This window comes from Pelmatolapia mariae, linkage group LG7 (genome assembly GCF_036321145.2).
Source record: "Pelmatolapia mariae isolate MD_Pm_ZW linkage group LG7, Pm_UMD_F_2, whole genome shotgun sequence".
In the NCBI taxonomy this organism is placed as follows: Eukaryota; Metazoa; Chordata; class Actinopteri; order Cichliformes; family Cichlidae; genus Pelmatolapia; species Pelmatolapia mariae.
In genome coordinates, this window is record NC_086233.1 from 59827298 (window position 1) to 59853699 (window position 26402).

General features: G+C 39.8%; 1 protein-coding gene across 4 annotated transcripts; it reads left to right on the forward strand.

Moving 5' to 3' along the window:
• Positions 1 to 12404: 12404 nt before the first annotated feature.
• Positions 12405 to 25412, forward strand: LOC134631560 (tyrosine-protein phosphatase non-receptor type 5-like). 4 transcript variants are annotated; one of them, XM_063480014.1, is made up of 15 exons: positions 12405 to 12500; positions 12650 to 12757; positions 16534 to 16642; positions 18053 to 18326; positions 18885 to 19007; positions 19142 to 19234; positions 19497 to 19753; positions 19887 to 20079; positions 20467 to 20551; positions 20842 to 20921; positions 21007 to 21144; positions 21227 to 21337; positions 23054 to 23214; positions 23457 to 23570; positions 24159 to 25412. In XM_063480014.1, exons 4-15 carry the CDS (start codon positions 18060 to 18062, stop codon positions 24250 to 24252), a joined length of 1716 nt encoding a protein of 571 aa, XP_063336084.1. In that variant the 5' UTR covers positions 12405 to 12500; positions 12650 to 12757; positions 16534 to 16642; positions 18053 to 18059; the 3' UTR covers positions 24253 to 25412. The 4 variants fall into 4 exon arrangements, with proteins under 4 accessions (XP_063336084.1, XP_063336081.1, XP_063336082.1 ...); XM_063480011.1 differs by having other exon boundaries at positions 12424 to 12757; XM_063480012.1 differs by lacking the exons at positions 12405 to 12500; positions 12650 to 12757 and adding an exon at positions 12805 to 12946.
• Positions 25413 to 26402: the final 990 nt, after the last annotated feature.

Here is a 26402-nt window from a genome sequence, read left to right on the forward strand (position 1 = left end):
ACTTTGAAGAACTAGCAAGTCGAGCCTAATTAAGGCAGCCGGTCCCATCATTAATGTGAGGCCTCATTTGGCAAAGTTCCACTTGAGACAACTTTTTTTTCTTTTTCTTTTTTTGTCTTCTTATCTTGTTTCTGCAAACAAGTGTTAACATGTACTTGGTAAAAAAATAAACCTGTCAACGTGTAAAAAAAAAAAATTGTTAATTTTACTTAAAAAATTACAAATGCATTGGGTAAAATGGAGAAGAGCATCACACTCGTCTTTGCTTGAGGTTTTTCGATTGCTGTGCTTCGTCAGCAGCAAGTAAAGCCAGCCGCGTGAATGCCAGGATGCAAAGTTTCTTAGCACAACAATGCCTTTTAACAACTGCACCTAACTTCTGTGAAGGTTCTCAGTCATCCAGGTCATCGTAGTCTAAGGAGTTTGGAAAGAAAAGCGTCTGGACTTTGAGAAGTTTCTCGGATGATAGGTGAAACGTCTTCAAGCAACTTAAAGAAGTCCAGACGCTTTTCTTTCCAAGCTCCGCTTAGACAACTGCACCTAACCTAAACATATAATCCTCTCTTTAGAGTTCAGTATGGTGCAATCAGTGTGTGATGGCAACCCACACATGGTAAGCTCCACACCTCACCACTAGTTGCTTCACTTTAGTTTACTTTGCAGTCACTACTTTAAATATATTCTACTTACTGTCCAGTGTATTGTTTCTTTATTAATTTTTTTTTCTATCACACCTTCCAAATTCAAATTCAAATTCAAATTTTATTTGTCACACACACACAACCATACACAGTATGACATAGGGGTGAAATGCTTGTAGCTGTACAACGCCCGACCATTAAATGACAGAAAAAGTTTTACAGTATTTACAATTTACAGGTTACTACAAAATTTACAAATTAACTTAGAAATTTACAGTAAAAAAAATGTGCAAATAGCAGAAAGAGATTATAAAGATTATAAATTATAGGAAATGTGTGGTGGTGCGTGTGTTAATGTGATGTGTGTGAGAGTCCAGTCCTACACCTGGTTCAGGGCCCGAATAGCCTGGGGGAAGAAGCTCCTCCTCATTCTCTCTGTTTTGGCCTTAAGGGAGCGGAAGCGCTTCCCAGACCTCAACAGTGAGAAGAGTCCATTGTTGGGATGGGAGAGGTCCATCATAATCTTCCTAGCTTTGGACTTGCACCGCTTGGTGTAGATGGACAGCAGGTCAGGGAGCTCTGATTGAATGATGCGTTCGGCCGAGCGCACCACTCTTTGCAGATCTCGTCTGTCCTGCTTGGTGCTGTTCCCAAACCAGGTGCAGATGTTTCCCGTCAGGATGCTCTCGATGGTGCAGGAGTAAAAGTTCTTGAGCACCTTCAGTGGCAGATGGAAGTCTCTAAGTCTTCTGAGGAAGAAGAGACGCTGACGGGCTTCCAATGTTTATATGGAGTGCACACACATTAACACTGCAAGGTCAAAGTTCTGTTTTATGTTATATTAATACATCTTTCTTTGTTTGAGTTACCTGGGGTTTGGCTTCTCCTTGCTGGTTGGCAAAAGGTGTGGCAAAGGGCTGGGAGATCTGAAGTACTGCTGACAGCCTAATTGGACGAAACCACATGATTCATTTCCTGGGGGGTGTTTCAAGATTGTTTAATTATTTTGTGTTTTCACAGGCCGGCCTTTAAGGTGTCACAGATAAAAACCCTGAAAACCATAAATTTCACACCTGAGCCTCAACTCTCGCGCCCTGGTACCAAACGACTCACCGACCGATGCTGGTGCATGGCCTGGGGGTTGGGGACCGCTGCTTTATGCCTTACTGCTTGGTCCATGACACAGTATCATGTCATAAAGATTTATCGTCTTCTTTATTCGTAAAAGATGGAATTATTTGACTGTCATGTTTGTATTGTTCTCATCAGCATGCTGACAAGGGAGTAATTTACTGTCATAAAACAAACCCAATGCAAATCAATACTGTCACTGCTGTCCTCTGTACACTGTGACATGATAAATATCGAAATTCTTATCCACAAATAATAGCAACAAAAAAAAAAAAACCCCATACGATTAAGCTTAAATTCTTTTTTTATTTTTGTCTGACCGACGATACCCCATTTTCACTACGCTGCTTTCTCGATTGTATGAGGGAGGTCAAAGGCTGGTCATCGAGTAACTGCCTTTTTCTAAATGAAAAGAAAACGGAAATTATTGTCTTTGATAGCCACATCCCTCTGGGACAATTAGCCGATATATTTGGGCCCTTTGCTACCTCCCTCTCTGATACAGTACGTAACTTGGGTGTTCTTTTGGACAGTTCCTTTAAACTTAATAAACAAGTGTCCTCTGTGGTACGGCCTAGCTTTTACCAACTACGACAAATCTCTAAGGCTAAGCATTACATACCGTGAATGGATCTTGAAAAACTTATACATGCATTTGTTACCTCAAGATTAGATTACTGCAACTCCCTTTACCTGGGCCTCCAATCTGCCCTTCTCCATAAACTACAACTTGTTCAAAATGCAGCGGCATGCCTTTTAACTGGTACTAGAAGGTTTGATTCTATTAGCCCGATCCTTGCTGACCTACCCATCAAATATCGGATTGATTTTAAGATTTTACTGTTTACATTCAAAATCGTAAATAATATAAATAATGTGCCGTGCTATTTAACTGAACTTCTCAGCCTGTATACTCCAAGGAGAGCACTTCGATCATCGAGTCAAATGCTCTCGGTGCAACCTAGGTCCTGGCTGAAAACCAGAGGTGATCGCGCCTTTGCCATTGCTGCACCTAACCTCTGGACAATGTTCCCTCTAATTTTTCATGTGTCTGAGCGAACACACAAACTCCCTGAGTGGTCCCTTGGACCACTGTGAGCAACAGCAGACGTGTGCACTGTGGTCACACCAGCATCGAATCCATTCAAGTTACATGGTTTATTAAAATATTCAAATTACAGTATTTACATTTATGTTAGACTACTTTTAATTAACTGCTTTAGCTCACTTACAATGAAAATTAAAAAAAAATCTTGTTCATGACCTGTGTAGTATGTTAACACTATTGGAAGTAAAAATAACTTGAACTCCAATTTTGAAAACGCAACTTTCTTTTTTTTTTTTTTTTTTACAAAGCTCTGACTTGTATTATGAGTCTGTGGTCTGTGAGAGAGTCCTGTAACTCTGTCTGCAAAATACAGTATATAATGACCAATGTTGGACAATTAATTATATAGTTACTTCTTCAAAAAAGCAACTGAGTTATGCAAACAACAAAGTTTTTTGCAGCTGTTTACCTAAAAATGCAGCCAAGGTGTTTTTTAAATAAACATTTCAAATTATTTACAGAACAATCAGCTGTTCTGCATCAAATTTGATGCCACACAAATTATTTGTGCCACTCCAAAAAAGAATTTCTGTCCACTATGAGATAAAGAAGAACAACAGCCTGATACCTGCAGGCCTGACAACAGGAGATGTATCACTCCTGTAACACCTGTAACATCCAGCAGTCGCCTCATTGTTCTGACACACACAACAAAACTATTGACTACACTACACACTAACTACACAAGATTTGCGCTAAACGTCTCAAATCTCTCAGGTCTCAAAACAGTGAGACCTTTAGGAAGTCACTCCTAAAACTTCCCCCTTTCCTAAACAACTAAATGTCATGTTGCCATATCATTTTTTGATTGGTCGACATGGTACATATTTCGACCAATAGGAAAGGGTGGGGTTTTTTTGGTTTCGTTTTTGCTCACAGGCGGAGAGTTATAAAACGCCGTTTTTACCGTTTCTTCCGGCAGTAAATATAAACAACGATAGTATCCAGGAAGAAAACCAAACATTGCATATATTTTTATCATAACTCTGGTTTTACGTGGCCTATCAACACAATTTAAAAGCTGGTATAAAGTCCACACTTTTTCCGACACGTTGTCATTAACGTGGCTTCACTGCACATCAGCCACACCGCTTTGCTCGCTAAAACACCGGTGTGGGCACATAAGGACGCTGTCATAGCCTGTCAACGACATTGATTAGCTGCGCATATACGACTGTGAATCGCATTATTGGCTGGACTATGGGATAAGGTGGCATCGTTGTAATCCCATACGGGAGCAGCCAGTCACTTACTGACTAACACTGCAAAACAGAATTGTTAAAGTTTTAATTTTAATCTCAATTCAGGTTAGATTTTTTTTTGTACGCAATGCAGATTTTCTGTGCGCAGAGACTGTGCGCAATTGTGCACGCGCGCAGCTTAGAGGGAACATTGCCTCTGGAACAGTCTTCCAGCTGATATTCACACCTCGGAATCTATTCAATCTTTAAAAAACACGATTGAAAACTTATTTATTTGATCTTGCATTTTAGATTAGTTAGTGATTTATCGGATGTGCACTTTGTACTTTTATTGCATTTGTATGTAATTTTAACCTATTGTGTTACTGGGTTTTTCCAGTTGATATTTCTGTGGTGATTTTATCTAACTTTTACACTAGGTGTGAAATATTCCTTTTAAAATAGTACTCACGGGTTAATTAGTGCTTTGTTTTATCTGGGAATGTATTTGTACTTTATGTATCTGTATCCATATCTAATTAATTTTATTTCAGATTTTATTATTGAGAAGCACTTTGGAGTACCTCTGGTCTTTTAAATGTGCTATATAAATAAAGTATTGATTGACTGATTGATTAAATTATACATCATTACAAGGAAAGTCACCTGCCGTTTTCAGATAACTTACTGAAACTTCATTGCCACTGTGATGGTGCAGAGTATGTAAATGCATTTAGAATTTATCTGAGCAGATTCATTAGCTGTTGGCTTTTTGTAATGTTTGCTTCCTTACTGTAATAATGGTCCACTGACAGTCAAAGTTATTGGAAAGAGCTTCAAGGAACTGCAAAAGCAGAAAAATGCTCCTCGGTTCAAGTTCAAAACTTAAACAAATATATCCTTTGAATGTTTAATTTAGCTGAAAAAGTTATAGGCAGCAGGAAAGAAAGCAAAGCACTTTGATTTCCAGTCCAAATAATGAAGACAATGGATGGATTTCCTATAGGCCAGAGTTGTTACTTACTTGTCTCTTAGCCCAAAACTTATACTGAAGATCTTCACCAGAGATAAAGAGAAGAAACTGTATGTAATGTAGAAGTGATGTCAGTTCTAAGAAGTTGTAAGAACAATCTTTTGACTTTTTTATTCACAGTTTTGAACTGGGAGTGAGCCCCTGAGTGAGCCGCACCTCTTCCTTAGCCCTCTGAGTGATAAAACATCTCTTTGATACGGATGATCTTTGAAAATGCCAGAAGAAGAAAAAAAGATCAAGTGTTTGAAGTTTGCTCACACAATCTTCTTCCAACTGAGATAATGTTTCTCTTTGGTTCCATGGGAAACACCCAAGGAAATGACCGATGAATTCTCCTTTTCCAGATGTGTTTTACTCCTCTTACCCTTTGCTGTTCCAGTAACAACATTGTCGTGTTATATAGCTTATCGCTGGCACTGATGCAATAGGGGATGGAGAAAGTCAGTGCCACGGTTGACTGTGAAGGCCAGGAACAAAATCAATTAAGCAAATATACTGTAAGGGTTACAGTACAGCTACTCTGTGCAAATACGCATGTTAGAAGAAGGGAAAGCAAACAATGAGCACATCTTTTGTGAAAGCATTGATTATAATTGTGCTATGCACATACACACACACACACATTTGCAAAATGATTGTGTTTTTTTTGCTGAATGTAAAGGCAAACAGTAACATTGCTTCATCTTTGCAAAAGAGCTTCTCTTTGAGCCTTTACCTAACCCACTCTGTCCTCTGGTTGCAAAGAAATATATTTATAGTGTGAACGAATATGTCTTTTAACTGCTTTAGGTAGTTAAAAGAGATGGCTGCATGGTCTGATTGAAAAGATCCACATTGTGCTGCGTGCAGAATGCTTTCATGGTTAAAATAACTTAATTTGGTTATTTACTTCCTGTATTTAGGTGACCATACTTGATGTGATCAGACCTGTTTGACAACACACAAGGATTATAAAGTCAGCATCAGTTTGAATTAATCACATCTTCAGTTCCAAGATTCCCAAACAGCGGCCATTGCAAGTGATAAAAAATTAAGGAAAAATGTGACAAAGTTTGCACTTCCCCTCACCCCCCAACCAGTCACAGAGTCTGGTTCTACCAGGAGCTTCTTCCTGTTAAAAAAGGCGTTTTTCCCTTTCCACCACTGCCTGGTGGCTGCTCACAAGGGATCATCTGATGGCTTTCTCTCCATACTGTAGGTCTTTATAGTGATTTGACACTACAGAAACAAAAGGTCAGTCGAATTGAATTAAACACTACATCCAGGATAAGCCCTAGTGTCCCCACTCGTACAGTTAAGAAAACAGATAAATATATAAATACCTGAATTTAAATGTGACATCAACCTTGATGTCAGAGAATATGGCAAAACTAGACAGCAGAGATGTTTAATAAGTGACAGACAAATATAAATTATAAATTCCCAGCTATTGCTATTAAAAGGAACATAAACAAAAATTGAAATCAATAGAAATAGTTTGCTATAGGCTGAAATAGTTAACCAAAAGCAATTGACAAATACTTTTCTTAAATCTTTGAGATAAAATTCTACTAAAAAGGTTGCCTGACGATATTCACAAAGTTAAATAAACTGCTAGTTCCTTCATATCAGGTGAAGGTTTGTCCTTGTGTTCAGTAACAGCCAGCTGATTTCTAACTTATTAAATGTCCCTATCTTCTGTTCTTGTGATATTTTTTAGGACTGTATACAGAAACATAACACTTCTCTATATTATAGTTTAATTCCAGTTATGAAGCCATGCATAAGTCTAGATCTGCTCACTAAGATTAGTTCTCAGATCTTAACACTAGCTGTGTGTGCAGCACTGATGCCTGACAGCAGGAAGGTCATGAGTTTAAACGACTGGAACCTGTGTATGTGCAGTTTGTGTTGGCTCTTCAACATACAGGTGACCTGTCCATATCTCCTTCTGTGACATCCTATGACAGCTGGAAAAGGCTCCAGCTACTCTAAACTGGATAAGCAGGGAAGAAAATAAATGGATAAATGAGTTCTGAAAAATATACAACCAAAACTAAGTTTTATAAAACTTAAGTTTTAAACTGGGTTAAATTTTATAAAGGCTCTGTTGTAGAGCACTTTTGTATTGCTTTGTTGTTGAAAGGTGAGGTGCAGTTAAACCTTCTTTTCATTGAAATATCTGCCTGTTGCTTCTGCCACCAGAAATACAAATACAAACTTTCTCAAGCTGACATAAACATATTTGTAATGCTTTTTAAAAAAAGAAGGAAAAAAAAGCAATGGACAATATGACGGGTAGCAAGTCTTTTGTTTGCACTTCCCCCGATACAGTCCACCTTCTCATTTTCCATCACATGTTTGGTTTGAACTAACCAGTTCAAATAACTTCCTCTAATTCATACTGTATAAAAAGTAAACAAAAACACAATGCAGTGACAAACTGAAAACATGTCAAACATTTGAACACAGACAATGTACAATTTTCAGAGAAATATTTTTAATATGCAGAAACACACATCAAAAGTTGTCATTGCAGCTCAGCTATTTGACTGTGCACTCAAAGTATTGCAGTTAATTAGACTTAATGGCAGTAGGTCAAAAATATCACTGGGTACTGTAAATAGCTCCTCAGCTAAAGCACAATGTCATTAAAATATTTAAAGAATGTGGAAAGACCAGCAGCTGTTTACAGTTGGTAAAGGAAATGGGAATGGCACATAGTGTAAACATGATCCCATCCCAACTTTTTTGACATGAGCAAATTTTTTTTTCTAAATGGTATATTTGGATGCTGTATGCAAAGCACTAATAAAGTACACACCATAGCTCTAATATTTGACTGTGCACTGTTTTATCCAAAGCATTGAACTCTCCTCCACATCCTTCTATCTCTGCATTACTTGTTTGTTTGTTTATGTTGAGTAAATGGACATAATTGAGGTTGTGGTCATGAACTAGTGGTTGTCCATCTCTACTGTCTGGGCGTCTTGAGATTTGAACCCTAGAATAAACATAGATTTCTAATCTAACATCCAATCTGAAGTTTAGCAGTGATGGTGCGGCTAGGTTGCTGTGACCGGGCCCTGCAGCGAGGGTGGAGGCGCACTGGAAAAACATAATGTTTGCACACCCCATTTAAGGCTCATCAAAGACATTTGATTTTACTATAATTCCTTTCAAGATTAATGTCTCTTCTTTCTCTCAAAAATGCTTATGTTAAAACAAATCCGTGTACAAAACACATTTTGCATCCAACGTAAATAACCGACTGAGCACGTACACACAAATCCACATTCAGTGTTTAACAGATAAACAAAAACCTCCCATGAGGCTCATTTCCCATATAGCATCACATAAACGAATGAAAAAACTGAGGTCCTCTGCAAGCACTGGCAGATAACTAGCAATGGTTTATTTTTTTCCCTAGTCTAAATGATTATGAGTTGAATAACACTTTCATTTTGGTAATACTGAAGGTTATGCTGCCGCTGTCATTTTCATATCGCCAGTCCAGGCGATGCAGATGTGTTAAAGTTTTTTTTACATAGCTGCTCAAGAACTGGGAGGAGGTGTTTTTCTCACTATTTACTGTCACAAACAGCATTAAAAATAAGTCTTCTGGGTAAAGTCTGGTGAATAATGTCATTTACATCAAATGGTAATATTTTAACGGAATATCTGAAGGGCAAACCGAGAAATGAGTGACCACTCGATTAGGAATAAATTGCTGACTGAAGGCAAAAGTTAAAGTATAACTAAGTCGAGGACTACTATCACTGAAAGATCAGTTATTTATAAGCAGATCTCTCAGTACTGTAAATCTACAAAAGAAAAACCCTGACTTTAAACCAATAGCTAATTATTGCCAAATTTCACATATTATACTTAATCTCATTCAATTTTTGTTTTTTTTTTCTGTTTTATTCTAGGAATGGGATGCATCATATCATTCAGGAAGTACTTCAGCATTTTAGTAGAATTTCAGTAAAACCGATTTGAAACATGAGTCCGAGCTGCAGAGGACAAAAATTATTAAGACTTTTATTTCATGCGACTGATCAAATACTAAAAATACTTGATCTTAAACGTTTCATACTGCCCTTATCCGTTAAACCTGCTCTGCCTGCTAATAGTCATCTCTGATTTGCAACAGATGCTATAAACCAAAAAAAAGTGCAGTGTTCATGGACAAGTTAGTCCATGAACACTGCACTTTTTTGGTGCAAGGTCTTGCGGGATTGCAGTGTCAGAGAGCACATTTGACCCTGCACATTTAAGCTGTGTTTCACAAGCTCCATAATATTTCCTATGGCGAGATCAGCAAGCTCATCTCTCAACAGAAGTCCTTTGCTTTTTTTGCTCCAAATTGAACTTGGAAGACTGACTACAGAGTGTTTATTTAACTTACTGTGTAGTGTCACCATCATACCAGTGACAATAAACAAATATTTTCTCCAGAATTTCTTTAGATTTGATTTACCTAACCCTGTGACATTACAACAAATAATGTGTCTTCTTTTATGGAACAGGAAGTGAGCCTGCTGCAGGCTGCGGTCATCAGATGAGCACTTTATAGCTCCCTGATTCTCTCTAATGCAAATGTGCAGCAAGATTATCCTGCCGGTTTGTGTTGGGCTGTGTTTTATGGCTGGAAACTGCTGCATTCATCTGAATGCGACACGATGAGTCACAGTCAAATCTGAGTTTGGCATCTGTTTGGTAACAGACAGGAAGGCTTTAAACCCAATTAGTGTGCTAAAAAAATAAATAAAAATAAACTCCCCACACAAAATACCACTTGGCTAAATGTTCCAGCAAGTATTAATGAGACAGAGTCTACTGGGTACATTTATGAAGACACCAGCAGTGAGTCACTAGGACCACTAGATGCCTCCATTTGTTACCACAAGAATGTTGCTCCACAATCTGTTTTAATATGGAAAAAACCCCAGTTTAATAATTTTCTTACTGTTCTTTATAAGTTCTGTATTGCGCTTCATTAAGCTTTCCGGGAAGTAAGCATTTTAACACCTCTGTGAGATTACATCACATTTCAGTAAAATTGCTGTGTGGTATCAATTGTGTGAGAGAGAATGAGGAAGTGATGTCAGAGTTTGATGTTTCTGCGTGGCAGCTAGTGAACCGGACAGTTCAAGGCCATTGGATAAATCTTTCTTTATATCATTAATTAGATTAGATCATAGCTTAATGGTGAAAAAAAGGAAAAGGGGATATGGGAAGATGAAAGACAGAGAAGTTCATTTAGCTGACTGTAGTAGGAGAAAGGTGAGGATGTGTGGGAGAGATATATTGATGGAAAGGAGAGGACTCTGAAGTGGGTCATAAATAAGAAAGGGCAGAAAGAGAGAAAGTGTTTAAGGACACAAGGTTTAGTTTAGCAGGTCACTTGAATTTTATTGGGGAAACTAGAGAGACTGGTGTGATCCCCGTTGTGACACCAGCTATAAGAGAAATGTTTTCAGACCGTGATCCTCTTTAAAGGCAACCTAGTTTGCTTTCCCCCTGCAGATATGAGCCAACATCTCAGGCTTTAGTTTTTATTTCTTTGTTTTTCATCACTATTATTATTATTATTGTTTTTAACTCCTGGGTTTGTGTTACACAAATGAGTACAGGTATCCTTAATATACACAACTCTGGCTGTGAGCACAACAACCCCTTCTACTTGCTGTTCAAACCTTCTGTTTGTGACGAGCAGCCAATCAGAAGAACTTTAACTTAAATAGAGGGGGAACAGGGTGAATACTTGAATTCATCAGTACAGACATATTAGTTCACCTGAATGTTTCGATTATACTGAGAGATTATACTGGTAGCAAAGGTAGCAAAGGTGAAAACCTGTATGTTGCTTTCACAGCTTGTTTCTGCTGCCTCCAAGTGGCTAAAGGGAAATCAGACAAGCTTTGGTGCCTTTAAATATTCTCTTTGCAACAATTTGTCTTGTGTACAGAAGCACATTTTAGCAGGGAGCTCTGGTGTAACACATTAATTACTCTTTCATGTGTGACAATCTTTATCTTTTTTCCAAATATTATAATATAAACATTGTTGCAGTCATTGTATGCAGTCTATGTTTGTGTTCCCCGTGATTTGTGTTGGTCATATAGAGGCTGTTTGTGCTGCTGTCAAGTTCAGAGAGCTCATGACAGGGAAAGGCTACCATATGGCAAGACAGGAAGGAGGGTGTGTGTGTGTGTGTGTGTGTGTGTGTGTGTGTGTGTGTGTGTGTGTGTGTGTGTGTGTGTGTGTGTTTGTGTGTGAGAGAGAGAGAGAGAGAGAGAGAGAGAGAGAGAGCACATCACATTGAAGAAGGAGGGAAGGGAAATGACAAGAGGTTTAAGAAGACAGAGAATGTAAGAGACCGGAAAAGGAGAATAGACCTGGGCGATGGTGATGATGATGGGGTGGGGGGTGGTGAGTGAGATGAGTGAGAGATGGTGGGTGGCAGAGCGTACAGCTTGGAAGCAGAGGAGGTGACAGTGGGGGGTGTTCACTGCTCAGTGATGTGTTATGAGCCGACTTCCCCCACTACACACACAGAGACACACGTCTTTTGTCACTTAAGAAGATGTTGATTTCTTCTTTTATTGTTTCCTGGAGAGTTGCTGGAATTTTTTTCATTATTGTCGTTAGTATAAACAGATTCAGCAATGCATTTATCTCCTCGAGCTTCATGATGTCCTCCAGCCCGTCTGTTGCAATAAACCCCAACCACCCTTCAGTAGCAAAGACGATGCAAAGACAAATTGGTCACAAATGTATTTTCTCAAAGAAACAGCTCGTGTTTGTTGGTATGTTTCTGGTGTTAGATAAATTTGATGTATTTTCAGCTGCAGATTATTCAACTGATGATGTGCCAGTAAATGTTTTTTTGAAGTAAGGCGGCTAAATGACAGATCCAGTGACCCTTTTCATTGTAACACTGAAGAAGCAATGTGGCTCAACAATGCGTGTATTTTATTTATTTATTTATTTTACCTTTTTGAGCTATAATCAAAGCCTAGAGTCTGTTGGCAGCATGCATTTGCTTCAGGTTTTGGCATTTTTAGAGGGGTTTGCCAACTATAATTAAAATATATATAATATCTCCAGGCTTATCCTTCACCACTAAAACTTAATGGTTTACCTTGTTGAAACCTTCCTTTAGAGGTGAGCCCCCCTGATATAACTGTACTAACAGATTTATGTCCCCACAATATGATTAATAAACACTCTCTCTCTCTCTCTGGCTCTAGCTCTCTCCTTAGCTCCCTCCCTCCCTCGCTCTCCCTTATTCTGGCTCTGTTGCCAAGGCTACCGTACAGCCTCTTGCTGCATATACCTAGACGAAGCTGCCGCCTGTGGATCTCTCTCTCTCCTCCAGGATACAAACAAAAGAAAACCCATCAGACTTTCATACCTCTGTCTGTCTTTCTCTCACGGACACACACACACACCCCTTACATTTGCACATTCTTGTTTTCCTAGGCTCACACGCGTCCTCTTACTCTCTGTGTCTCTCACTGTCGGTCTGTCTCCTTCTTACATGCAAACACACTCCTTCATCTCCCAGACAGAAAAGCAGTAAAGGGATTGGCGTGGTTCTTGGTGTTTGGCTCCTAGTGGTTTGGCTCACAGGGAGCAGAGCGGCAGATGGCGATGTGAAGACGGGCTCAGCCAGGTAAGAGGACTTATCCTAACCAGACTTAAGGCTGTGGGTGAGTGACTGTGACTGTTCCAGCCCTCCTCGCCTCTCCGCTGTCTATCGCTCTTTCCCCCTGCGTGGCTGTATGACATGAGGTGAATACCAATTCCTCAGCAAAGCCCCTATGGTTTACATGGCCGCTGCGCTTTCCTGTGCTGTAAAAAGGTAGGAGATGTGTGATGTGGGAGGTGTATATGTGCGTGTTTATTCTTAGATCATTGAAACTGATCATTTGCCAACAGGTTGGTCCATCGATGGCGCTTTTAACTGTGTATTTTCCCTCTCGTTTATCACTCAAAGCTTGATTTCCTCTGTGTTGTATCATGTCTATGTGACAATGTGGGAGTTACCAGAGAGAGATGCAACAGTCCACCTCCCCGAGTGATTCATTACTAATCCATCCAGCTCTGCACTGTGTGGTCGCTCTAGCTCACCGTAGCCATGTACGTGATATGAATGGTGTTTTGTCTTAGTATGAATGACTGCCAGAGAATGCCATTCCTGCACTGGTGTTTTGATGCAGTGCAATCATGTAACACAATCTTTTGTCACCAAGAATCCAGATTTATCTCCAGCAGCCTGTAAATCAATTTGCTATGCAGCACATTTTAATTATTCATACAGTACAGCTTTGGCTGAATTGTAAGTTTATATGTGCCTTAATGAGATTTCTCTCCAAAAATACCCATGGAGCAGCTGCGAGCGATCCTGGGAGTGTATGTAAACAATAGAGCTGATTGATTATCTGTCTTTGTGATATACAAGAAAAGGCTGCAGGTTTGCTGGGCATTTCATTTTAAGGTCATTGCTGGCTTATGTGTGTATTAATATCAAGATTTTCTGTGTGTGTATGGGAGATAAAGGTTGATGAGGCTGGTCTTGGCCCTCGTGACTTTATCTCATGTTTCCATCTCATCATCACTTTCAGTAAGAGCTTCCTCTTACCTCGTCTCTCTGCCATATGAGCACTTCAGCAACACACTTGATACTCGCCCTTTATGCACTTTGATTCTCCTGGAAACAGGTATACACATAAACAAATTGTTCATTTTTTTAAATAACAGACTAAAAAAGCAGATTTGGACTTATTGTTTTTCCACACAGAGACGCTGGTAGCATCAGGAATATCCATTAAAGCGCACGCCAGCTGTCACCACTTTAATTCCCCCTGTTCCCGACAGTAGGAAAAAGCTATACACAGCTGGCAGCCCCCTTCTCATTTCTGGTCCTCGAGCCCTTCTGGGACAGAGGCAATAGGCATTTTGTATGGCCCACTTTTAGACTCCATTGGATGGTGGGTTCTTGAATGGATGCAGATCAATGGAAACACTATGCGCATACTCTATTTGAAGACTGAGGGGGTGGTGTTTGTAAGACCCAAGGACAGTACACCTTCAATGAGGAATGAGGCTCAATCCATCATCAGGTTTGACCTATTTGCTTTAAATTCACTTGGCCTGAGCTCAATCCTCAGCTAAATGATTCTGATCTTTTTGGATTTGTAATAAAATCTTTAATTTTCATTGTAAGCTCCTGAACTATCTGTGTTAATATATTCTATAGAAGCATCATACATCAGTTGAAACAAAGCTTTCTTTTCGAGAAATTTGCAAACATACCAGATATGACTGTGAAATGCACATAAAATCATGCACAAAACAGCTGGAATGTGAACAGTAAATTGCTCTGGGTTGATGTTTTTGTTTGTGTTAAATGATTATAGTGTAAATGAAAAGCTTATCATAAACTTTCAGATTTTTTTATTCTATTATGAATAAATTCTATCTTCAGAACTGTAATTAAAATATACCTTTACATGTACATGCAACATGTTTGGAAACAGAATGCAATAAATATAATATAGCTGACCAGATATATTTTTTTTATTCATCAGTTTAACTAAATCCAGTACACCGTGTCTTGCCTCAGTTATTCCTGCATAGTACCCACTATTAAGACAGGAGTTGCAGCGAGTATTTTAATTCTCATCTGCAGACTACGCAAACATCAACATTTAAATTCATGTCTTTTTCTGCAATGTTAGAAACATTAAAAAGGGAAGGAACAGAAGTTGTACAATAATCTGGAAGTAATGAGAAACTTCTGAGGTAGTATTTAGCGTGTAAAATTCACTAATGTTGGAGTAATGAGTAATGAATGAGTAGGAGAAGAGGACTTTGGCCTCAGGATTTCTGAGATCCCAGCGACTGCTTGGGTTAAATATACCAGACAGTTCGCCAAACAAGCGCTGAGACAAAGCAAGTAGCAGAAAAACAGAAATATTTACCTCAAAGAATAAAAGCAAAGAGAGGTCGATTTTTTTTATTCTTAGGGCAAACGTGAATGTTGTCACTGCTTTCCCAGTGCAGATGTGTGTTTGTGTTTTTCATTTTTCATTCGGGGTATCTGACAAAAGTCTGTGTATATGTGCGCACACACACACACACGCTACAGTATGCTGGTTGCCACAGTTACCAAAACGCCAACCTCACTGCGTCATTGCTTCAGACAACCTTCACACAAAAAAGAGTTGCTCTTCCTTCCATTCATCCCTTCATCCACTCTTCTACCTGTCCACCTATTGTTGAAAAATGGAACATATTGAAGCGCTCTTATACAACACAATCCATGCCTGTGTGTGTGTGTGTGTGTGTGTGTACTTAACATACGTGTGTACGTTGCATGTATGCACATTGCCATGGCTACAAGCCGGTCTAACTGGCGTCATCACTTCAAAACCACCTTCACAGCAAGCAAAGAGAGAAAGAAACGGACTCAAAATGAACACACACACACACACACACACACACACAGCTCCTGCTACTGGTGTGGTCTCATGTTCCGCTGAGCACACCCCATTCGTTCAACAGGGTCCAGTGGCACATAAGGAGAGAGGGGGAGATGGTAGAGAGGAGAGGAAGGCAGAGAAGGCTCGACTTCATCATGCATACTGATTCGACTGGAGCAATCTGAATGTATTTCTGAGGGTGTCTGCTTAGTCTGGCTTGAATCATCCCTGCCTCTTCGGGATGCAGAGAGAGGCAGGGAAAGAAAGAGTGGGGAAGAAATATTGACAGTTTACTGTGTCACCTTACATCACTATCCTCCGCTCATGAGCGCACAGCTGGGAGTCTACAAGGGTGCTACTCTGATCCATCATTAGAGAAAGCTGAATTATTAACCCTCTCTCAGTGTCTATCAATGTTACCAGTTGAATTTGTCACTCTATTGTCTATCGTATACTTTAAACAAATCCACTGTGTCATCGCTCATTGGTTCATAAACTGATATTTTGATGCCCAAACTTGCATCTAGGAGGTATAGGGCTCACACCACACAGACTCGGATAAATGGCACAGCGATAACAAGGTTATGGCATTTTAATTCAACAAAAATGGAGCACAAACTTCTGCGATTTAATTGTATTAACAATAGTCTGAAAGGTTCACTGCTTAAGTGGCAGTGTTAACATATCATATTATCAAGTGATCGTTTAAAATGGTCACACCGTGAACCACGTATAACCATGCAGGTGACTCATAAAACTGTATTTTTTGCACCAGTTTTGTATTATTTTGTACCATCCCATGGCTATTTGAGGAAGAGGCACTTTCTTACTTGTTTGTTTGTTGTTTTTTCTCTGCTCCAGAGGTTGGAGAGATTTGCATGTTTAGTACATCTGCAACAGCTTTATCATTTTGCTAACCTTAACTTTGAATGTAAGCCCTGAGCTACTGTCTTGTGTCTTTTAGAATTGACTCTACCTCACAATGGCTGACTATGACCGGATGCCCCAGGATACAGGTTTTACCTTGATCATGTGATGTGACTCCCCTGCCAGTTCGTTGCCATCTCTCATAGGTCAGTCATTTGACTTTATTGACCTTTGATGTTAGAAAACACACAACGCATTGTCTTTGTGTTTAGATGGTGGCATGATGTGCTGCTTTTTGAGATCTTTTATCTTGCTTCACTGCTTCACTTTGTGAAGCAGGCTACTTAAGGGATTTCTTGATTCAACAGATCTGACAGTAATCAGGCCTGAGTATGTTTAGTGAAACTGAACTCAGCTTTCAAAAAAATGTGGTTAATCACAGTTAATTCATGATTAAACAGGAGGGGCAATTACTGTGTTACACAGGACCAGGTAGGCTTGGATAACTTTTCTCCCTTAATCAATGAAATCATCATTTAAAAACTGCATTTTGTATTTACCCTGCTTATATTTGACTCTGATAATAACATTGTTTTGATTATCTGAAACATGTAAGTGTGACAATATCTATATATCTCTATCTATCTATCTATCTATCTATCTATCTATCTATCTATCTATCTATCTATCTATCTATCTATCTATCTATCTATCTATCTATCTATCTATCTATCTATCTATCTATCTATCTATCTATCTATCTATCTATCTATATATATATATCTATCTATATATATATATATATTGAAAGTGCTGAGCGGGAAAGAGCTTTGAATACACTGCTGACTGTGTGTGTGTGACTGTGTTGTCAGTAGATGATAATGCTCAGGACGGATGAGAGGGATGAGAGCCACTCTGTTGCCAAGGTGATGGACAGGGCTGTAAACACGCTACCCCTGACTCATTTCTCCACAATGGAGCCCCTCTCTCTCTCTGTCAAATTCACACACACACACACACACACACACACACACACACACACACACACACGATGGAGTCCAATCTAAGGGAGACAAGAGGATCCGGAGATGAGAGCCACTCTGTGCTGCTTAGCTGTACATTTGAATAGACCTGCAGAAAAAACGCAACCCTTTTTGTCATATACACGCTCATTTAGAACCACACATTAGACACACGCAATGTGACAAACACAGATAGCACATACTTGAAATGAAAATCAGCATGTAGTCCCAGTGTGGCTGAAAATTATGGCCTCGACATTTTATTGTACACAAAAGCAGAAAAATCGCAAATAAGTTGTAAGTCCAGAAGAACACCTACATGTTAACATCTGTATGTTTCAAACACCAGGTACTGTAGGTGTTTCAGAGTCTAAGATCCTATCAAAGATCTCCAAAGAATAAGTAAAAGTGTTGCCATTTGTCTACATTTTTAAAGGGTTAAAAACTGGACTTTGTATTTTCTGGGATGATTTTCAGCTAATGGCACACATAAAACCAAACACCTAATGGTAAACACGTGTAAACTAAATGCATTTAAAATCTGATTTATAACATATGAAAGGCCTTTTAACACAAAGGAACCTCGTTCAACAGGGGCATCATGACCCGTCGGCTGAGTAGCTCCACTCGTTCCCACACCGAGGACTCCATCTTCCTGAGGCCTGATGAGGATCCCGTTTGGCTAGACGAGCCCACAAAGACTGAAAAAATTGGCGACGGAGCCCTTAAAAAAGACGGGCTCCTAGAATGTAAAGATGGAAGCGCTGAGGGCCAAAACCCCCAAGAGGAAGTGTTTTTACGCAAGGTGTACACACTGGTGATTGAACTCCACTGCTGGGCAGCACTGTTTATCACTTCCCAAATCTTGGTATGTGTTCCAGGCTCTCTATTATCTGCTTTTAATCAGACTAAGTTTTTAGGTCGTCTTTGGGTTTCAGCTGCAACATCCGCCTTGCAAATGACACGTCAACACTTAAGCATGAGGTTTTCTTTCAACTTGACCTTTAATTTTCCACAGTGGTTTATTTTTTCATATGTATGATTGCATATTCATATTTGCTTCAAGTGCTTCAGGCTTGGAAAATACTTTTTCTGGGGGTGGGTAGATGAGCTAAAATTTGACACCTCTTCACCATTAATTCCCTCTTCCTGTTTCCGTCTATTGTTGACTTCATGTTTGATTCATTGAAACAGAAAAAAGGACAGGTGCAACATTACCATAAGTAAATAAAAGAGCCTCGTAAATGCAGCCACGATTACGACACTAGACTTTATGTGGACAATTTACATATTTTTTATGCCTGTGTAATGGTCCATCTTCTTTTCTTTTCTGCTCGCTTTTCACCTGAGAATGGCTGCAGTCCGATTTCCAGTGCATGAATGACTGGAGCGGTGACAATCTGCCTTCCTTCTTCTCTCCTCCCAGGGGTACTGGATATTTTTTGTGGTGGATGGAAATGGGCCACTCTCTTCCATCTACAAAGCCCTGCAGGTCATTGACTTCTACCTGGGGTTCATCTTACCCTGCCACCCTATTTTTGGAACGGATGTAAGTATCAATCCTAGATGTGGCTGACAGCTTTTAAGTCTGGGTGGAGAATAAACAGCTGTTTAAAAGGATGTGAAGCACTCAACTATGTCTGACTAACTCATTCTCTCTCTGTGTTTCCCTTTATTGGCCAGTCAGTGGTGATGAGGGATGTGGTAAACACCACAGAGCACAATTGGATTGTTCATGGCACTGCAGGCATCGGTGTGGCCATCTGTGTAGTCATGGTAAAACACTGCCTGAAACCTTTATTTTAAGTTCTATTTTTATGCAAACATTTCACAATTTTGGTCATTTTGGCATGAATTTAATGCATGATGCATGCTGAAATGGTGTTATTTGCTATAAAGAAGGAAAATAATTGAAAAAGGAAACAAGATCGATTGAATCGGTTGTTTCTTAACGTTTCTTAACGTAGCGACCTGTTGTTGTGTGTTTGATTGATTTACTTATTGACTGCTTCTTTTTTGTCTTCTTTTCTATCCTTAGATCATCCACCTGGTGTGCAAGTGGCATTATGGCTCTGGCTTGTGGTCATCAGGAACTGTGTCGAGGGACATTGGTGATCGACGTCAGTCTGTGAGCCGTCAGCCCTCTTTCACCTTGTCAGAGTGGACAGATGCCCAGGAGGATCTGATAGACCTGGACCCAGTGCCCCAGACTCCAGTATTTGATATAGGCGCAGATACCAGGACAGAGGGAGATGCTGCCACCCTTACTGTCACACCAGTGGGGCTTCAGGAGAGGTTAGAATAGAGCATCCAGCAGGTGGAAATGTTTGCATTTATATTTGTTTTTCTTCCAGCAGGGAGACTCACACATTATTCATTCATTTGTAATGCAGATATATGCATTTGTCTGACTGTCTGAATAAAACAGGAGAGGCTCCAATGTTTCCCTGACCTTGGACATGTGCACACCAGGCTGCACAGAGCCCTATGGCTACGGAGCCCAACTCTCTCCAAGAGACCAGTCGGCCCAGGAGTATCTCCGACAGGGAACACACGTCCTGACCCCTGCCATGCTACACACAAGGGCCATGGACGACCAGAGCCTGCAGGCTGAGTTTTATGTGAGTGCAGCAACAGTAGCTCAGCCACCTACGTTCTCGAGATTAATATGAAATGAACAGACAGATGCAGCCACACACACCGATCGGTGCTCTGCACACGCCCGTAAGCTTTTCTACTTTCTGTTAGTGGGCGGAAGATGGAGGGATGCAAGCATTTTTTTTTGCATACAAAAACCCACAGAAAATTCTTGTGTCTGTTAGGAAGAAGGATGCGCGTTCAGGATCACACACACACTAATACAGCAATGGTTGAGTGTGACAGGCTGTGAATGACTTCACGTGTTTAATATTATTCCCTCACCGTTTGGTTGTTATGTAGAAGGTAACTTCTGGACTTCCCCATTTCTTCACTTTCAGTTGCCTTCATTGTTCTGTGTCCATTGGCAGGAAACTCCCATGAACTTTGTGGACCCTAAGGAGTACAATTACCCAGGGCTAGTGAGAAAGAATCGCTACAAAACAATTTTACCCAGTAAGTAGAGCTGTAACGCAAGCTAGTGACATCAGTTACTCTAAACATAATACTGAGGTAGCAATTTTTTAAACTATTTTTATGCTGATTATCTTAAATAATTTTGCATCCTCTTTCACTTTAATGCTAAAATGTGTTTGCTAAACATCAAATTTCCAGTATTTATGTTCACAATGACACACATAAGGGTGCAACCATTTTGTATCACTGAGCTGTAGGATGAGATACAGAATGAATGAATGTGTAATCAGCTCCCTTTCTCATGATAATGTCACATTGTCCACCTGCAGACACGCACAGCAGAGTGATCTTGAAGTCACAGGATGAAGATGATTTTCTTTCTACCTATATCAACGCTAATTATCTCAAAGTAAGTTCAAATGCACTCTGATGCAGCGATTTGTTATGGCTTTGATATGTAATGGTAGCAAAACAACGAGTGTGTGCATGTGCAGGGTTATGGGGGCGAGGAGCGTGCATACATTGCTACCCAGGGTCCCACTGTGAACACAGTGGGGGATTTCTGGAGGATGGTGTGGCAAGAGAGGACCCCAATCATAGTGATGATCACCAACCTGGAGGAGAAGAATGAGGTAACTGTTCAAAGGATTCTTTGATAAATGTTCCTAAATATTAACCAGCTATATTATCTGCTGTGTCTATTGTTTCTCGTAGAAATGTGCTGAGTACTGGCCCGAGGACACTGTGACACACGAAGGCATCGAAATCACTGTGGTCAAGGTGACCCAGGAGGATGACTACAGTCTGAGGGTGTTTACTCTGAAGGTAACCGACAGAGAATGCATTAATATGTGAAATACAAAGGGTGAACCACAACAATACCACTTTAATGTTTTAGCTTCAAGTAATGCCAAAAAGCTGTTTGCTTCTAATGATATGCATACATGAAAATGGAAACAACCTTATACGGAGGTGGATGGGTGGGGGGATGGGGTTACAGTGGTGGATGCTCATGTTAAGCGTGGCCAAAGTTTCATTTAGGTCAACATATGTAAAACTAATCCCGGTGAGCCAAAAGCTCAGGTCTGCTCCAAACAGTCTGCTCGAGACAGATGTCAAATGGAGTGGATATCCCTAATATGGTCTCAGGCACAGGTCTGGCTGTGAGCACATATGCCCCACCCATCTGCTGTTCACATGTTCTGTTTGCAAGAGGCAGCCAATCAGAAGAAAGTTGACCTAAAGGGATGACAGAATACATACTGAGAGGGGTGCACAAAGAAATAAGTGAACTAAACAAAGAATATAGAACTAGTTACAAGTTATTTAAAAAATGTTTCTGGTGCTCATACTGTCAAATATATGAATTAAAACAAAACTAAGTGTTCACAGCCAGGTTCTTAAAATGTAATTAGGAACAGAAGTGTGCAAGTTAAACCCTGCCATCTGTATGCTAATGTGCTTAAAGCAGTAAAGGCTTTCATGAGCAGGTAACATCAGAAAGCCTCTGTATCATTGTCCTGAATGATGCCTTGATAAACTTTAGAATTCATTTTCCTCTCTCTTGGCCCAAAGGCGATAAGCTGTGGCAAAGTTGACAATCCTGCACGTGGCTAATTCCAAAGGATTACCCACCTTTACTTTATATGTCATCTGTGTTAGCAGACGTCTTTCCACGTAACACCCTAAAAATTTTTAAAAGTGTGCTTTATGTTATATTCAAAGTGGAAATTTCTCTAAAGATATGTTACATTTTTGTTTTTATTCTTTTAATTTAAGGCACTTAAATTAAATTTCATCACTTGGGTGCCAATTTAAATTCAGATGTTAGCTGTGGATCAGAGCTATCTGCATGGCTACAATATCAGCCATAAATCCGTGCGTTTTAATTCACTGCTTTTACCTGCATCTGCTGATACGTGTGTGCACGATTAAATGCACTGTTTACATGATGATCCCTCGATTAATGTCACAAAAACACTGCAGAAGATTATTATTTTGTGTTCCCGACTCAACAAAAACATGTTACAGTAAGTGTTTCTAAAAATATGTGTATCAAACAGTCATATTTTATCCAGTAATTTATCACAACAGATATGGGTGTTGGAAGGTGGTTTGCTCAACGCTCCATTCATGTGTTCATGATGGGTGCTTTATTTTTAATTTGAGGTCATGGTGGCATCGGCACTTAGCAAACAAAACAAGATAATTCAGTAAATGCAGCCTGCATCCGATTGCTAAGCACCAGGGGATCATTATGTAACTGCACTGAGTTAAAAGCTTGTTGATTATTCATCTCCTCTGGTTATGTTGTTTATCTATAGGATTCATAATTATTGGTAGACTGACATTCATAAATTTGTTTATGCTCAATACAGACCAGGACAAATAGTCTGTTTTTGTACAATCTCTTTTTTTAATGTTTGTTCTGCGTTCACTACTAAACCAAGGCAACTGTTTGGTCAAGCATGCAGAGCAACAGGTGTTCTCTGTGTGCTTGGTATAATGACATCTGTGTCACTGTCTGTGTGCATGCACCAGTGCGGGGAAGAGGAGCGCACTCTGCGGCAGTACTGGTACACTTCCTGGCCTGATCAGAAGACCCCAGACAAGGCTCCACCCCTGCTGGAGCTGGTGCAGGAAGTGGAAAGGGCTCGTAAGGAAGCCCTGCCCTCCAGTGGCCCTATAATTGTCCACTGCAGGTACAGGGCTAAAGCAACTTGTTTGTAATATTGGGAGCATGAAAGATTTCATAACTAGAAGATAAAGCCATCTTTAGTTTTATATTACAGTATCTTGTTTTGCTGGTTTTTCTCACTGCACTCCACTTCAGTATATGTATTCCCTTATTTTCAGTTCCTCGATTTATGGTGTCTTCACTGAAATTGAAATTTCAGTGAATACAAAAATCCAACACATTACTTCTCCAACTTTTTCTTTACAGTGCTGGAATTGGTCGAACTGGCTGCTTCATCGCCACCTCCATCCTGTGCAAGCAGCTGAGGACTGAGGGTGTCGTTGACATCCTGAGAACCACCTGCCAGCTCCGTCTGGACAGGTGAGATATGCTTAGAGCTCTTATCTGTGCTCGTGCCTATCTTTAGTTCTGGCATAAAAGCTCAGCTGACGTAGTTTGATTTAGTTCCAAAAAGAAGGTCACCAAACCTTCTTCTAAATTATCTGTCCCTCCATCCGTCTTGTGCTTATCCAATTCAGGACCGGGTCAGGGATCTTAAAATTATAGTCCATTAATTACACACTTCAAAAAACCATGCATGGTTCTGTGAGTGTTAAAGGAAATTATTACCTTTACTCACTTTTGAGTCAGAAAACAACAAGCATGGGTGCTACTAGTAATATTATTTATGTGAGGTACTATCCCAGCCGGCCATCAAGCACATTAGAACACCCACAATGAAAGCAGTCATTATTAGTGCTATTGGATACATCTGAGTTTAATAAGTCAAGATGTCATGGCTAATGTATTTCATTCATTGTTTGAAAAAATGTGATAAACATTTTATTTTTTGCTGGAGCTGATAAACAAATGTTGACTTTAAACGAAATTGTTCCATTTAATTTTGTTATATAATTACTATGTGAAGTGTTAGATTTAATGGTATCTCTTTGTGTGTGCGTTTTTCAGGGGTGGCATGATACAGACGTGTGAGCAGTACCAGTTTGTGCATCACGTCCTCAGCTTGTATGAGAAGCAGCTTTCTCAAACTGCTGAGGAATAGATGGAGCACAACAGCCACACCCAGACCGAGACACACCACTGTACACGTAACCGCCTCAGGTGGTATGCACCACTGTACCTAGCATCATCTCAATCTCACCCTTTAACAAGTTCAAACCATGCTATTCTCTTCACTCAAGGCAGGGTCACTCAAACAGAACTGAATCTGTTCTAATTGTGCGTTGTTGAGTAGAACAAATATAGAGGAGGTGTGATTTGAGATAATTCACCTGAAAATAGTAGTAACGCAGTCCCATCGATCCACATGTTCTTGATAAGTTGAAGCAGTCACACCTAAAATAATCCAAGCCAGCACTCTCACCTTCATTTCATTTGCACTGCTAAGGTTTCCATCACACCACTGTATATTAGTCTCCGTCATCGAGGCCTTGTTTTGCACTTGGTCTAAAACAGCTTCCTCGTGTAATGATTGTACAGTTATCGAAAGGTTAAACTGGAAGTGAAGTATAATCAGATCACCTGCAGTGGTGTGACTTACCTGTAAGGAAATGTAAGAAAGTATGTGTTGACAATAAGGGCCCTTTACAGTATAAGTGCCAGCATAGTTTAAATCTACAGAGATAATCAAATGCCAGCCTAATATTTAACTATACTGATATAAAAGTTCACATGAAATGTAAAAGTAAATGACGTCTAGCCTTTTCTCACCGACTCTCAATTTCAATGTAAAAAAAAAAAAAAAAAAAAAAAATCATTACAGAAGGCCTGTCTCAACTTTTGCTGCATTCAAGAGTCACCTCATCTTCAGGTTGCATGGTGCTAAGTGTTCATTAAAGGCATGTGCAATGTTATGGAACATAGGAATGTATAACGATTAGGTTATTAACTAACTAATTAGGATTTCTGTGCAATCTACAGTATTACAGTTTTACCATGCTGCCTGTGCAGTCCTCATGGCCCATGATGTTTACAGTAAACAACTTCTGCATTAAGGCCACATAGACGTTAACTCAGAGGCGTCACAGAGCCAGGGATACTGAGGGGACAGAGGCCAGAAATAGAATCACACCATTAGAAAAATCAATGCAGGAGCTCCGGAGAATCCATTGTGCACAATCGACGTTTCCAGTTACACACACGGGAGGATGTAATGAAGAGGAAAGTAAAAAAAAAAAAAAAAAAAAAAAGTTGCATAAACAATACACCATAAACATAAGGATATTCTTGTAAATGTCCGATTTTCTATCATGAAGCTTGTTGCCCTCAGAGTTTCGAGTTCTGCAATGCCTCTGCTTTAAACAGTAGCTTGAACACATCTGTGAAGTAAGAAGCCCATGATTGTTGTATAGACAGGCCAGGCCTAATCTGTATGAAGCACAATAGACCAACAAAGGTTGTCTCTCCGATGTTCAGCTGTAAAAGTTCTTTTTTCTGTATTGTGTTTTGATTGTGTTGAGTTTAATGGATTGCATGTGCTGTATGGGACTCCATAGGTCCACAATCAAAGCGACGTGATTGGTTGTCCTGCTTTTTGTTGTGTAAAAGGGTTTAAGCCTATTATTATTGCTTGCTCTCGGCCAATGCTTTTGATACAGTTTGCTTTTGTGAAACCAACCAGAGATATTTTTAGAACATTTTGATACAATCCTTTCGAGTAGATGCCTTGTGTATATTTCCGTTTACACCATGATGGAATGTAGCTCATACTGTGGATCAAACCATCGGTTTATATTGCAAGATTTAACGGAACAAAATGTGACAACTACCTAAGTTACCTTACAGTAGAGAAGATAAATAGATTATGTTCAGTCTTCAGTATTATTACTTTAGGTCTTTAGGCTTTGCTTTAATATGCTTTGCTTTCTGTGTACGTTTTTATCGTTTTCTTGGAGAATTTTACCTCAGACTGAGTTTTTACGCAGTCCCCACTCTATTCTATCTGTGACTCGAGGCCACTCTCAGTTGACAACACGAGAAATAATCGCTATGTGTAAGGCAGCTAAAACAGTGAAGACAGTTTTCTACAAAAAGTCAAACAACTTCTATCTTGACTATCATGACACTTCAGATCAGTGGCCCCGGACGTTATCAGAGGATGAATTTACCAGAGTGGGCTCGGACCACTTTATAAATAAGACATCAGCCGGGAGAATATAACTGCCAAAATGACCTTTTACAGCAGCACCTGGT

Excerpts from the sequence above, each read along its gene's own strand:
- LOC134631560 (XM_063480014.1), top strand. The coding sequence starts at position 18,060 with ATGACCCGTCGGCTGAGTAGCTCCACTCGTTCCCACACCGAGGACTCC. Across the intron at positions 18,327-18,884 it reads TTATCACTTCCCAAATCTTG|GGGTACTGGATATTTTTTGT; the intron begins GTATGTGTTCCA and ends CTCTCCTCCCAG. Across the intron at positions 21,338-23,053 it reads TGAGGGTGTTTACTCTGAAG|TGCGGGGAAGAGGAGCGCAC; the intron begins GTAACCGACAGA and ends TGCATGCACCAG.